The sequence below is a fragment of the Haliaeetus albicilla genome, chromosome 12 (assembly GCF_947461875.1).
Source record: "Haliaeetus albicilla chromosome 12, bHalAlb1.1, whole genome shotgun sequence".
In the NCBI taxonomy this organism is placed as follows: Eukaryota; Metazoa; Chordata; class Aves; order Accipitriformes; family Accipitridae; genus Haliaeetus; species Haliaeetus albicilla.
The window spans coordinates 42,905,418-42,919,857 of record NC_091494.1 but is presented as its reverse complement, the minus strand read 5'-3'; the positions used below and the strand labels follow the sequence as shown (position 1 = coordinate 42,919,857).

The window sequence follows — 14,440 nt, the reverse complement described above, 5'->3', positions numbered from 1 at the left end:
GGGGTGGCGGGAGCTGGCGTGGGCAGCCTGAGCCTGCTCTCCTAATTAGCCTTCCTTCTTTGTTAAACCGTACCCCTCCACCGGCTGCCTGTAATGCTTTAAAGAATGATAGATACTAAATCTAATTTAATCTACTCATTCACCCATCACTATAGTACTAAAATAGGAATATACCTATAAAAAGAGCATCGCCAGGCAGTGTAGGCCTAAATTACAGCTATTGTGGGAAAACCAGCTTTGCAAAGCTAAAATTAATGTCAGTGTTTTCAATATATTAAAAAAAAGGAAAACTTGTTTTTTGCGGCTCTAAAACCTGTCCTCTGCTGTGCAAGCAAGGCGCCCGCTGCAGTGTGGGCACTCGGCCGGAGCCAGGAGCCACGCGCCGGGTCTCGCATCCGTGCAACGCACAAGCAGGGGGAGAAACCAGGTTTGAAATGAACCCGCTGCTGCAACACGCTACAATATTGCTCGGAATAGACTTGCTCCCTAAAAATATAATATGCTAAACTTGGCAGCAGCCCTTTTGGAAAGGAATTTTCCAAGCAGCCTTTTGCAGAGGCTGCTTCCCAGTGGGCCGGGTGCTGCTCAGAGGAGCCTCCTGCGCCGTGGGCTGGGCAGCGCGGTGCAGCCACGGGCACCGGGGACACCCCGGCGAGCGACACCTCGGGGGCAGCTCTGCGGCAGGTTTCAGCCCACCCGCACATCAACCTGCACTTGCATCCAGCCCCGCATGCACATCACTGCCTGCGCCCGGGTCTGTGCCACGCTCCAACGCCGATGCTGAGCCTCAGAGCCCAGGTCTGTTCCAGGTCAGCACCGCGCCTTGTCCTGGAGTATTAGCTGCTCGTCTATAATTACAGCGGAGACACTTTTTAAGCAGCAACTGATTCCTCTGCTAACAAAACGCAGCTACCAGAGTCTCCCTCTGCGCCCAGGTCCTCGCTGAGCAAGAGCTAAACGTTACCGCCAAGCCCCACCGAAGGACACGGCGTTCCCGCCTGCCCCACCAGCGTGGGCTGCTCCGCCACGGGCACGCGCCCACCCTGCAGCCCCCTCCCCTCCCGGCCCCCTGGAACCCCGCTCCGGCCCCGATGCTGGAGCGCAGCAGGGCGAGGGGGCGATTCCTGCAAGCAGCGCGGCTGCACCACGCAGAGTGCCACGAACCACGGCTCCTGCGGCTAGGACTGGGGAGGCCGAGCAGCTGCGTGGGGGGAGTTGAGCAAGCTGCAAGGCACCTGCAGCCTCTTGGATGAGCCATTTGCACCAACAGAGCCCGCTGGCAGCTGCATTTGCCCTGGCGCTGGCCTAGTCCAAGTTTTGCAGACAACTTCATTTCTTGGTCATTCCTTCAAATACCAGCACTGTCAAAAATGCCGGGGCTGGTGAGCTACGAAACACGAGTGGCCTCCCCGGGAACAAATACAGCAAATGCCAACAAGCCCCCTGTGGGGAGAGCATGTGCCCGAAGGGGATAAGGCCAGTTACTGCACACAGACCCTATGGCCCCCCAGCTCTCAGCCCCCCTGACCAGCCAAGGCCAGCCCAGCCAGACACGCGTCCTGGCGCAGTGGGAGCCGGTGGCCAGCACGGGCCCCTGCAGCCGCAGGGCTCAGGCACCATCCGTGCGTACATGCCCACCGCCCCAGGTCTGATGCACGGACATCTGCCTCCCTACGTACACACACGCTCTGGACAGGGAACCGTAACCTGGGGGGTCTAAACCGAGCTCCCCACAGACCCGACGTCACAACACCTTCAGGGAGAGTTGGTTAAACCCCTCCAGGTGTCTCTGGCCACACACAGGTGAGCCAAGCCAGCTGGCCAGCAGCGAGCTCTGTGGCAGGCACGTGCCCACGGGCAAAGGCAGCATTGCTCCCTGCGCACTCCTCTAGCGCAGGTGTGCCGAAAGTGCGCACGCCCAAAATCCAGAGCGAATTCAGGGCTAAACCACCAGGCGCCAGGCAAGCCCATTGCTCAGCCGGGCAGGATGAGGAGCCCGGCAGCAGCGTGTGCCCTGTGCCCCTTCCCCACGTGACGGCTGCCAGTGACGTCCCTCTGCCTGATGCCTCGTTGTGACACACGCCAGGAACACCCTGTCCCCAAGCGCTGGGCGCAGAACCTCAGCAAGGGACAAGCCCTGGGAAGAGGACGGAGATTTCGGCCTCCATCGCGCTCATTAGCTGGGTGAAAATCCAACTCCAAATCTGTTAATAAAACCCTCCTTCCTGGCTCGCAAGTCCAGACCTGCTGCCAAGGAGCAGGAGGCTTCTGGGAGAGCGGGGAGGAAGAGACGCTAAACACGACGGTCAAATTAAAACAAACAGGGCAATGGGGGAACCAGGAGCTGCTGGGTGCAGAGCGCCGTGCATTGGGGAAAAGCTCCCCCTTCCCAGGGACCCCAAACTCCACTTGCACGCAGCCCAGCTGGGCCTGCCCGCAATGCCGCTGGCCCCTGCTGCCTCCAGCCGCAGCCCCGGGAGCCGGCAATCAGCGCAGCCGGTCTGTGCCGGAGCGCTCCGCGGGGCGAGCGGCGCAGCCGAGCCCCTCGTGGCAGCTGGGGGACAAGGGGATCCCGGCTGGAGAGGGAAATCTCCCACACTGCCGCCCGCTCCCATCAGAGGCTCCAGGCCCTGCGCCGGCTGCCGGTTCAAAGCATCCATGCTCTCCCTTCGGAGGGACAGAAAACCTCCCCGGGGATGGGTGGGGGCTCGGGGATGGTTTCTGCTTGGTGTCAGACATGCCTGGGCAGCCGAGCAGCAGCCGCAGAGACCTCAGCGCAGCCTGGGGAAGCTGAGACCGAAACCCAGCCCAGCCCCAGCTCTCCCCAGCCTCTGCCTGCAGGAGGGTGCAATAAATCACGCACCCGTCTTGGCCGGCCTCTGCAGCAGCCCCCGTGTGAGCCCCGGCCCCGCGCACACCCCGTGGCTGCCGCTGCACTTGTATAACCGGCGGCAGCACCGGCTTTGCCAACCCCATCTCCAGCGCGCCGGATGGAGCGACGATGGGCCTCGCCGTCCCCATCGCCAGCGCGGCCGCGGTCCGGCCCCAAGCCCGCTCGGACGCAGGCTATGGATGTCCCGAGGGACTGAAATGCTCCCCAATCCTTCCCCGCTGGGGCAGGAGGGTTTGTGCCCACGCCGCCTGTCCTCGGCTGCCAGGTGAGCCACGCAGGCCGTGCCGAGCACGGTGAGGATGCTATGAATTTTTAAACTCCTGAAAGCACAAATGGAGCAGTTCGCCTGGCTGGGAGACGGGATTTCCGACGCAGCAAAGAGGCTTTTGAAGAAAACACTGTCTCTCCCGAGCTGCGCTTCCCCCGGGACGACAAGCCCAGAAACCCGGCGCGCTGGGTCCGGCGTGGGACCCGAGGGCAGCGCGCCCTGGCCAGAAGTTAAGGACCAAACCGACGGCCTGGGCACCCTCTGGCTGGGCTGCCCGGTCCTGGGGCTCGCCCAGACCCACTGCCCACCCCCCACCCCCCCCCGGTCACTCTGCAGCACCTTCCTGTCAACAGCGAGACAAACCCACACACGCTCGACCCCACGGCCTGGCTGCAGACACGCACGACGTGACGGCACACGCACACACACACATATGCGCACACGCGTGTGCATGCACAAGCTCTTCACCTTCCCTTCTCCCTGGAGGCTGCTCAGGCCACGCAGGAGCCTCGTTCCTTTATCCGAGCATCCATCATCGTCCCTCGCCTTTGCCGAACGGCAGCAGCGCCGAGGCAGGGAAAGCGCTGGACCCGCGCCGGCGGCTCTGCCTGCCGCACTGCCCGCGTCTCAGCCCGCTCTCCAGCCCCGGTCGCGCTCCCAGCCGCCTCGGCAGAGAAACCGGAGAAACCCCAAAGGAATCGCGGGCGAGGACCACGAGCCACCACTGCAACGCAACTCGCCAGTGCCGCGGGGCTGGTGCCGGAGAGGCCCCGTGGCCGGGGAGGAAGCAGTTAAGCTCTGACCCTCCACCGAGAGGGAACCGGCCAGAAACACGTGTGAACCGGAAAGCAAAAAAATCCCCCGGAGAGGGTGACTTACCTGTTGGAGGTAGAGGAAGGCTGGAGGACAGGGGAGAGAGTGAGGAAGCATGCCTGAGTTGGAGACAAGGAGGCAGCCCGAGTTAGCCATGGAGCACAGCATGTGTCGACAGGTAGCCGTGAAGCTGCTCGCGGGTCCGTCCTCTTCCGCACACCGCTATCCTCGTCTTCCCGGCTCGCCCCTCGGGCTCTCCCCTCCTCGGCCGTCCCTCCCGACCCCTCGGCGCTAGTTAGGAGGGATTCATCTGCGGCAGGCCGGCTGCGCCGTGCGCCCCGGGAGCAGCGCTCGCCTGTTCACTTCGGTGCCATTAGACACTGGCACTGAGCGCACGGTCTGCAAAGGGTGTGTGTGAGCCAGAGCGGGAGCGGGGAGAGAGAAAGGAAGGGGAGGAGGAAGGGAGAGAGGGCGAGGGAGCGAAATAAAAGGGGTGGGAGTTGGAGGAGGAGGGGGAGTCCCCTGTGCATTCAGACATCAAACAGAGCTCTGTATAAAATGAAGAGAATCCGTAATGACATGAGAACAGCTGATCCCGCACTTAACCCCTCCGCCGCCGCCGCTCGCAGATGGCTTCCCCGCCGCCCGGGCAGCCCCTCGCAGCCCCCGGCCACGCGCTGCCACGCCGGGGAAGCAGGCAGGCAGGATGGGGCCGAGCCGGCAGAACCGTCTCCCTTCCCGGCACTGGCTCCCAAGGGAAGAAGGGTCTTACCGGGAGTTTCGGTGATGCAACACGGGCGCCCCGGGAAACCGTGCCGAGCGGCCGGCACTTCCAGCCGCGCAGCCCCCACGATGGCAGCGCCTCGCCGCCACGCCGGGCGGCCGCGGGACTCCCCCACGCACACACAGCCGGACACGTGCACACGCACCACGCTCTCCTTGGGAGACACACACGCAGACAGGGATGGCCGCGCTGGCAGGGACGGGCAGGGAGCCATGCAGCAGACCCAGCTCCGCCTCCCCGGAGAGGCACATACCTGCTCACGCCTGCAGCCCCGCAGCACGCGCGGCCCCGGCAGCCACGCGCTGCGCCGCCATGGGCTCGTGCCATGGCGGGCAGGGCCCCGGCAGCCCGCCGGCCTTCCCTGCCAGAGGAGCTGTGGCCGCAGCCTCGACGCTGCCTGCACGCCCCGGGCACAGGCAGCTCGGCCCCGCCAAGCGCGAAGGCGTGTGAGCTCCCGGCAGCCTGCCAGCCCCCCCCGCCTGCCTGCCAGCCCCCGATGGCGAGGGGGAGCCCGGCACCCCGGGGTGACACGGAGGGGCCCTGCCCGCGGGCGCCGGCTTCCCTGCGCTCCCCAGAGCGATGGGGACCTCCTGCCCTGAGCATCTCCCGCCGGCGGCGGGCAGGGGGCCGGCCCCGGCAGAGCTCAAGAGGCTTTTTGGCATTTTGGACTGGCCTGCCGGTGCTGCCAGCAGCCCTGACGCATCAACGCCGCGCACACCTCTATCGCAGCTGCCATGGCAATAGCCTACGTGCCGGTGCCCGCGAGGGATAGCCGGCGTGGGCACGCACGTGTGCTCGTTCGGGTCCCCGGTCCCACCTCACGCCTCCTCCCCTTGCAGCCCTGTGGCAGCCCTGGTGCCGCAAAGCTCGGCGCTGGCACGGGGGTCCCTGCCTCGGCGCCCCGCACTGCCGGCGCTGCGTCGCACCCGACTTCAGAGCCGCGGCCAGCAACGAAGCAGCCGGGACGGCGTTGTGCTTGGGTATGTGGGAAACGAAACCTGGGCTCAGTTCAGTTTCCATCTTGGCCAAATGTGATGCACAAAGGCAGGTCTGTGCCAGCAGCTGCTGATGCTCCGTCTCCGCTGGAGCCTCCAGCACACGACCAGCCCTATTCGGAGGCTGGGATTTTCCACAGTATCCCCAGACATAGCGACATGCTGCAGTGTCCTGGTACACTCGCAGCGGTTCCCGTTTCTGCTGCAGATACTCAACAGCAGCGGTGTGTGGCACAGCCGGCCCAGAGCCACGGGGCAAACCTGGTGGAAACAGCCAGCTCTGGGAAAAGCCATCTTGAAGGAGGGGCGCCTGGGGCCAAGGGGGTGTCAGCCCCCCCCCCCGTAGGGTCCTGCTGCTGGGGTGACCAGGCTCCAAAGGGACCACAAGGTGCCAAATCAGGGAGGGGATGCCGTGCCAGGGGGAGGGTTTCTCATCACCACCGCCCCGCGGTACTGAGAGCCGAAAGGAGTCTGGCAGCAACATCACTACTAACAGCATCCTCCAGCCGTTGCTCCCTGGGAGGAGCATGGGCTGCAGCGAGCTCCCGTGTCCCCCCACAACCGCTCACCCTCCAGCTCCCAAGGGACCACGACGGATCCCGATGCAGCAGCCCATCCTGCACACCTCGGTGCTCAGACCCCATGCTCCCCACCTGCCTCAGCTCCCCTTCCCCAGGGACTCCTATGGCCCTGATTGCCATACTTTCCCACACGCTCTGGTGCCCGGGGCAGGACGCGGGGCAGCTTTGCAAGGGCTGGGGGACAAGCATGTCCTCCCACAGCCCCTTGTGCAGCTGTGGGGAGAGGGTCCCCACCAGGCACCCACATGCACCTGAGCACCGCACAGCACCCTGGCGCAGGGTGAGGGATGCCCTGGGCAAGGTGATGGGCAACTCCAAAGGCCCTGGTCCGGTCTGGCTCCACCGCAGCTCCGGCACTGCTCTCAGGCAGAGGTGAAAAGGGAAGGGCATGGCCTGACGCTCTGGGCTTGCAGTGCCCAACCAAGCAAACCACGTGAGGCGGGAGCCGGCTCCAGGATGAGGTAATCTGCCCGTCCTCCCCCGCGCCGGAGCCTGGCTCTGGGCAGGGTGACTCAAAGGCGCTCCTGGCCAGTGGCAGCGCCATGAGCCCTGGCACTGCCCCGAGCCAGCAGCCCACGTCGCGGAAAGGTCCGGGCTGGCTCCAGCCGCACGGCAAGGAGAGACGCCGCTCTCCTGCAAGGAGAATGCACAGAGCAACATGTCGGGCAGATACCCCAGCCCTGACCCTGCTGCTGCAGACCCTCTGCACCACCGGCAGCGGCAGGAACTAGCCATGTTTCGCCAGGATAAATACTCCAGCAACGGCTCTGGGAGCTGAGGAGCGTTCAAGTCTCCCCTCTCCCTCCTCCAGCCATCACCAACATCTGCCTGTTTGCAGAGATGCCCCCACAGCAGCGGGTAGCCCCTGTGGGACACCGGCACGGCAGGGCTATACCAACCCACCGGCCGGCTCCAGAGTAGGGAACAGGTCCCTGGCCACCACCAGCTGATTTCCCTCGCCCTGCTGCTCCCAGCTGCCCTGCCGGTGATGGCACGCTGCAGCCCTGGCTGATGGCACTGGCAGTGGCACCAGCGCTGTGCCGGGGCAGCCCCATGGTGCCTGGGCCCGAGGAGCCCTGGCCAGGGCTGCCCAGCCCCGCGGAGCCGCAGCCCCAGAGGAACCCCTCCAAAACTGAAGTCTCCTGGAATGAAAGTTTATTTATCTGTTTAATTAAGATGTGTTCACCAGGCGCACAGACCCCGTTCCATCTGTCTCACTTACAGCCGCGTCCCAGTAAAATTAAACCTAATAAATATCAGACGAGGGAAAGCAAAGGGCACATGTAAGATATATGATCAAAGGCAGAAGTTGCACAGGGCTGCAGTTCTAAGCACATCTTTCTCTCTGCCCTTCGGGGATGGGTTGGCGATGCGCTCCCATGCACAGGATGGGGCTGGCTTTCCTTCAAATCAGCACTATTTTCATTTTTTATTTATTTTAAATGAACCCTTGAGGGCTCCTTGGTTTTGTTTTCTGGAAGAGGGAGAACAACATGGCGCCGGGACAGGAGCGGCCTCGGCCGCTGGTCTGGAGCTCAGTGAGGCACCAGGGCTGAGGGGCAGAGCCGGTGCTGGGAGGGCTGACGGGCATGTGCCCCCCGAATCGCCAAGGGAACCCGCCAGGGAAAGCCTGATGCTTTGGGCTGCTCCCAGGCAGCCGGGATGTACTGGCCACGCGTGGTCAGGAGCTGGCCCAGCGGCAGAGACCCGCTGTGGCCGGTGTGGCACTGCCGGCTCCCACTCCCGGGGAGATGCCAGAACCGCCGGGCGCTCAGCTCCCCTCTGAGGCACGCTCACCTCAGCCATTTGGAAACTTTATCCGACAGAAATGAGGGCTCTGAGGTCTGCCTGGAGCCCTGGCCAGGGCTCTGCCCGAGCATGCTGCTGTGGAGACCAGCAGACCAGAGACATGGCATGACTGTGGCACATCCCATGCATCCAGGTGCGTGTTGCACCAAGCCCCTGAACACACGTCAGACCTGCTGCCTGCCAAGGGCTGCCCCCAATGCCACGTCCAGACCCCCGACCCACCCCCTACAAGGGATGCAACGGGAAATCACAGCCTCCACCACGGCAGTCCTCACTGGGGTGCCATCCCGCACCCTCTCCTGGCAGAGAGGGATGATGCGGTGGCCCATGGACCTGCTGTGGGGACGCAATGCACAACCACGGGTGGGCTGGATGCCTCAGGGGCTGCAAGTGTCCACTGTTTTATGGGACCCCCGTGGCACCCCCCAGCACGCGCTCGCAGTGCAAAGCCGGGGTGCAAGCCCAGATGCTGCCACTTGGGAGAGCTGCCAAGAGGGGATGCAGGCCAGGCTGAAGCACAGCTGCCTCTGCGAGGACCAGCGAGGTCGGGTGCTCCCAGCCTCCATGGGGTCAGCCTGCGAGTGCAGTGCCAGCAGCTCCACAGCACCCCGGGAGCGGGGCACCAGTCTAGTCCTCTCCTCCCACCCGCTCCAGAATGCCCTCAAGCCACGGCATTCATTAATTAAAAGCTCATTAGTAGTTAGTCATAGACATAAAGCAATTAGATGAAGGCACTGACGGATCTGAGCTGCCGTGAAGTGAGGGGAAAGCCCCGCACACCCGTTGGCTCAGCCGCAGGCAGTGCCCCAACGCTGGGCACAGACCAGAACAGCGAAAAGGGACCGACAGAGGTGATGGGCGAGAGCACTGCATGGCCAGCAGGGCCTGCCCTGCTGCAGAGAGGTCCTTGCCCACCACCCCGGCTGCCTACACGCCATCACTGTACCACTGCTTCCTCTGCCCGAGCTCTCCTTGGGCCCTCCTGGCCCCTCTGCGCAGGACCAGCATCAGAATTTACTGGGACTGGACTGGGACGGGGATGCCTCTCCCAGAGTGTGATGGGTGCCGAGGAGCATGGGAAGAGTGGGGAGCCATGGGGGCTGCGCAGGCTGAGCGTTCCCAGGCAGGGGTCCCCCAACTGCGGGACCAGCTGGCATAGAGCACCCAGCACCAGCGACAGCATAAACCAAAGCGCTTTCTCCCACCACCAGCATTGCCAGCCCTGGCCGTGTCACAGCTCCTGGCCCAGCTGGCTCAGCTCACGCCGTCCCTGCGTCACGTGCTGCCCCAAATCCCCGCATGCTCCCCCGTCTCTGGAGACGGCCACACAGCTGCCTATAGACTCCTGGTTTCTTGCTCCATCTCTAAAAGACAGATGTGGTTTAAACTAACCGCAGGTGTATTGGAACCCGATATGGCTGTTATGGAGCAGCCCTGACAGGGTGCAGGGACCCCGGAGGAGTGCAGGTGGGATGTTGGGGAGGATGCCCCAGCTCCCCAGGGACACCTGGCTGAGCCTCCTCTGCACCCAGTTAAAATTCCTCTCCATCTTCCCCTGCTCCTTCCTCCTCCAGCAGCTCGCGGGGGGGTTACTGGAGTCCCCCCCCCACACCTGCTTTGAACTCCCAAAGAAGCCGGAGATTGTACTGAAAACCTCCGCTCTGCACCTTCCCAGCACCCTCGCTGCTGCTGACCCAGATCTTGCCTCTGCCCCTGGCTGCTGCCTCCCTGCCTGCCACAGCGGCTGTGAGGTCACAGATCCCAGGCAGGGGTGGGGATGTCAGCACCTGGGTATGACATCATCAGGTGAAGAGGGGACCATGACCAACACAAGGCAAGTATCTGAGACAGCAGCTGTGGCAGCCGGGAGGGGAGCAGAAATGCAGAGAAAGCACATGAAAGTTTAATGGGATCTAGGGAAAAACACCACCACACCGAAACTTTCCTTGCCCGCTGCAGGAGGGGATGGGACGGGGGCCTGGAGAGGCTTTGACCTCCAGCCGGAGTTGCCAGTGCTGCGCGGAGCAGAAGAGCAGCTGGGCCAGCACCCGGGGTTGTTCTGCTTCCCCTTGTGCCATCCCTCCTCTGCCCTTCAGCCAACACGGGAATTGCCTCGGGACCCTCAGTGCTCTCCACAAAACGGAGCCCGCATCCTGCAAGATGTGTGAGCAGGGAAGCTGGCGTCCCCCCGTTATCCAGCACAAGCAAACGGTGCACAGGGACCTCCCAGCAGCCGGCCACATCCAAGCTCTGGGCTCACGGCGGGACATGCGGCAGCTCCCGTGGGGACATGTTTTACACCTGTGGTTGGGCAGGACAAACAGGAGCTTGTCACCGCAGCGGCGAGAGACCCTGGCTTCTTGCCTTCAGTCAGCGCGGCCCTTCCTAAAGCCCTTTCACTTGACAAAATATTTACATGAAATGGCAATTAGGCTCCCTAGATTTAATGAGAATTAACGTGCAGGCAGCAGAACTGTGGCAGAACAGATGCTGTCGAGCACCTCGAGCTCGCAGGCCGGGTGGGCAGCGCTGGCAGGGCCGCAGCAGGTAAAACGGCTGCACTGCACTCAGCAGGGTGTGCCGCACCGGTGCTGCTGGGGCTGGAGCCACGGCCACCACAGGGCCTGGTGTAGGATGGAGGGTGATGCACAAATGATGGAGGGTGATGGAAGGAATGAGCACCTGCAGACCCGGGGACCCAAAATGCTGCATTGCCAGAGCCTCCCCTTCCCTGAGACCAGACCTGCTGCCCAACGGGCAGTTCCCAAGAAAATGCACTCCCCCGAGCTGGTGCAACGCTGCACACCAGCCTCGCAGTCTGCAGTGGGAGGCTTCGGCAGCAGCCCATGGGGTGCCAGTGCAAGGGGCAGGATGGGATGGTCAAGGCTGCCCGGAGGGGTTAGCACATCCCTGAGCAGGGGTGAGAGCAGGGGCATGTATGGCACTGCTGGTGCTGGGCACAGGGCAGCCTGGGCTGGGATGCCACCGGGAGTGGCAGACAGGTGACATGGGCAGAAGGGGAGCACCAGGCAGGAGGTGCTCTGGAAGTAGACACTCAATCCTCATTATAAGGCTTTTTAAATGCACAGACAGGATATTAGCGTTTAAACAGGCTCTAGGACTCCAGGGCAAACTTTAAAAATCATAATATTTATAGAACCCTCCTTCCACTCGCCCCACATGCTCTTTATTTCGCCTGCAATTACTGCTAATTTGAAGACATTTTGCTTTGGCATCTCAGCCTGTTGCAGTGTCGATTACTGAGCCACCCGCTGCTGCCTGCCACCACAGCGCTCCCGACGGTGGCCACGCTCCCGCCACGCAGGGAAACCAAACCCCTCCGCTTCCTCCCACGCTCGCGATGGAGAGACACCCATGATGCCAAGAAATGATGCTCAGCCGCTCTGCCAGGAGCAAAGCCCTCGCCTGGCCTCTCTCCCGGCAGGGCTGGGGATGCCGTTGTGCCCCACGCGATGCCGAGAGCTGGCCGTCCCGGGCTTGCCGGCTATGTGCACCGTGTGGGACGGGGAAGGGAGACCCTCGAGCGGCACTGCCCTGCCCACTGCCACAGGCAGCAAACGCATTGGGGGAGCTGTGTGTGGAGCTCCCACAGGGACGGGCACCCCAGCACTGCTGCCCTGTGCCCTGCACCGGCTGGAGCTCCATGAAGCCACGCAGCAGCAATGGAGCTGCAAGTGGAAACTCCAGAGCAGTTTGCTTTCACAGCCATGGCAGCTCATTAAGTCCCTGGCCAGAATTAACGCCCTAGCTGGAGAAGGCTCTGCGAGCCACGACGGGCTCCTGACCGGAGGGGATCGGCGGCTGCACCGAGATCTCTCATGACAAAGCACCTTACGCCTGAAAGCTGCTTCCCTGAGAAACAATGAATTCGCATTATCCTCCTCCTCGTAAGCTCCTTTCCCCACATCCCCCTTCACCCAGCTCTGTCTGCTCCGCTGCTTGCTCCAAAATCCAGGGGAGCACAGCTCCCCGGAGCGTGTAATCCCCCAGGGGATGCTGCAGCCCCCCGGCCCCCCGCCAGCTCTGGGGGAGCTGGAGCAGGAGGGAGGGGGTGGAAGGAGCTGGTCCCACTGGCTTAAGCCCCAGTTCCTGAGCTGGGATGCCATGGGGAGCCCCCCGGGACGGTGCAGAGCCTGATGCTTAGCCCAGCTTTGGGGAGGACGAGCAGCCCTGCGGGAGGCTGCTGGCCTCCGTCCCCTTCCCCTCTGCTCGCTGTTCCAGCCACACCATGAGACAAGCTTGCACCCGCATTCAGCATCCCATCCCCGAGCAAAGTGCCTGGACAGACCCCATCAGATCCCCCTCCTCCCTGTTCCTGCTCAAAGCCCTTGGGATGGCCGGGGGGGTCTCGGCCGGTCTCCCACCAGCCATCGCCCTGCATGGCGTGACAGGTCTGCTAGTGCGGGGAGAGGCTGAGCCCCCGCAGAGCCCAGCCCTCCTGCCCGGCCGTGCCCCCGGCTCTGGGCTCAGCGGGGGACAAGCAGACAGAACCGTGCGGCCCTGCAGGCTCCAAACCGCCTGAACAGGGACTGCGGTGCCGCAGAGGGACCTCGGGGTCCCCACGGGGATCTCAAAAGCCTTGGCCACCAACTTCAAGCTTGGGATACAAGTGTGGGGGCTGCCCTGGGTGGGCACCCATGCGGAACAGACCCCCCGAGGCGAGAGAGGCTGGCTGCTGCTCCGCACAGACCCATCACCTGAACGCCTCGCTGCCACCACAGACCCGCAGCCCCTCCTAGTGCAGCCCCCCAGCGCAGGGTCTGGAGCCCACCACTCACCAACCCAGCACAGCCGAGAGGGGACGGGGGCAGGGGGGTGTTTCTGTGCAGCCTCCGGCCACCCTGGGCAGGCGAGGGGGCTGCTGCCTGCGGCCAGCACCACGTGGAGCTCGGAGGGAGCGGAGGGGAGGCAGGACGGTGGTTGGGGGGTGCCCTCAGGAGGCCGTAGTGCCCAGGCAGGGACCCCCATCTGCCTCTGCCGCTGCCCCGTTCCTCCCCGATGCCAGGCCTGCCTCCAGCATCGCAACCTGCAAGCTGCAGGGCAGCGAGCCCCTGGCCGGAGGAGGAAAGCTCTCCTGGCCAGCAGCTCAGCCGGGAAGCAACAACGGCGAGAAAAGACCCCGACCCCGAGCACGACCCCGGCAGAGAGGGAGGGGAAATGCCCACCCTTGGTGGTGGTACCTACCCAAAAATACATCATCATGTCGGCAGCGGGGTGCTGAGGAGCTCCGCAGGATCGGCGGGAGGGTGGTGGGCTGCTCCCCGATGCCAGCTGCACTGGGTGCCGCTCCTCCTTGGTGGGCTCTCTCCCCTCGGGCGCTCGCTGTCCGGCTCCAGCGCCAAGGGCCGGCGTGGCCGGGTGCCCTGCGCGCTCGCCTCCCTCCCCGGCGCGGCGTGGTCACTCGCCGACGCTTCAGTGCCGGCTGCCGGCGTCCAACATGCTGCTGCTGGGCTGGCTGGCGAGCGGGGGCCAGAGGATGGACACCAGGGCAGCCCCGGGCATGCAGCGGGGCAGGGGCTTATTCACCCCAGGGGAAAAAACACGGGAGAGGGAGGAATAAAAATGAAATCCTCTCCGGCGTCTTTAAGAGCAAAGGGAAGGGTGAGGGGGAGCTGACCCGCTCCCCAGCCGGAGAACCCCGGGGGGGTCCGGGGCCAGGTGGCCGGCCTGGGCGTTGGGGGGCAGCCGGCAGCGGCAGCGTGTGCGCTCACCGGCGCAGCGTGGGCTCCGGCGCTGACACCCGGAGGAGCCGATGTCCTGCCTCAGCATTTTTCAAGCTACCCTGTCAATAAGGGAATCGGCCGCTCTCGCGGTTAACCTGCGAGCTGCCAGCCGGCTCCCGGCACCCCCGCGGCGGGCAGCGGTTTGCCCGACCGCCTGCTCCTCACCTCTGCTCCCGGCAGGCAGGGATGGTCGGCCGAGGTCTGGCAGGCCCTGTTGGGACGGGCTGTCTTGGGGGGCCCAGCATCACCCGCTTTGCAGGCTGCGGCTGAGTTGTGGCCCGAGGGGGGCAGAGCCAGCAGCCCCCAGTCCCTGTGTGCAGGAGCAATGGGGACAGTCCCTGCACAAGCCGGCTGCCCCGCAGCCTGGGATGTGGCCGCTGTGGTCTGCACGAGAAGGGCACCCAGAAGTCCCCACCAACACTGGGGCAGCAGCCGTCCCTCAAGCCCCAGCATCGCACCCTTGCAGACCCCCCCGGACAGAGGCTGGACAGAGACACTGTCCCACAGGGGAGAGCCATGGGACCGGCCGAGATCCCGCACGGGAGGCGAGGGG

General features: G+C 64.1%; 1 protein-coding gene across 16 annotated transcripts in view; it reads right to left on the bottom strand.

Moving 5' to 3' along the window:
• Positions 1–14,440, bottom strand: part of RBFOX3 (RNA binding fox-1 homolog 3) — a 190,429-nt gene that overhangs the window by 21,154 nt on the left and 154,835 nt on the right. For 4 of the 16 annotated variants that reach the window (XM_069799483.1, XM_069799484.1, XM_069799482.1 and 1 more), the window contains exon 4: positions 4,041–4,523. The exons of 5 other annotated variants lie outside the window; for them this stretch is intronic. In XM_069799483.1, coding sequence (XP_069655584.1) covers positions 4,041–4,142 — 102 coding nt within the window. In that variant the 5' untranslated portion in view covers positions 4,143–4,523. Of the gene's footprint in view, positions 1–4,040; positions 4,524–13,348; positions 13,548–14,440 lie in introns of those variants that run through there. 7 more of the 16 variants (XM_069799487.1, XM_069799486.1, XM_069799478.1 and 4 more) reach the window with 3 other exon arrangements.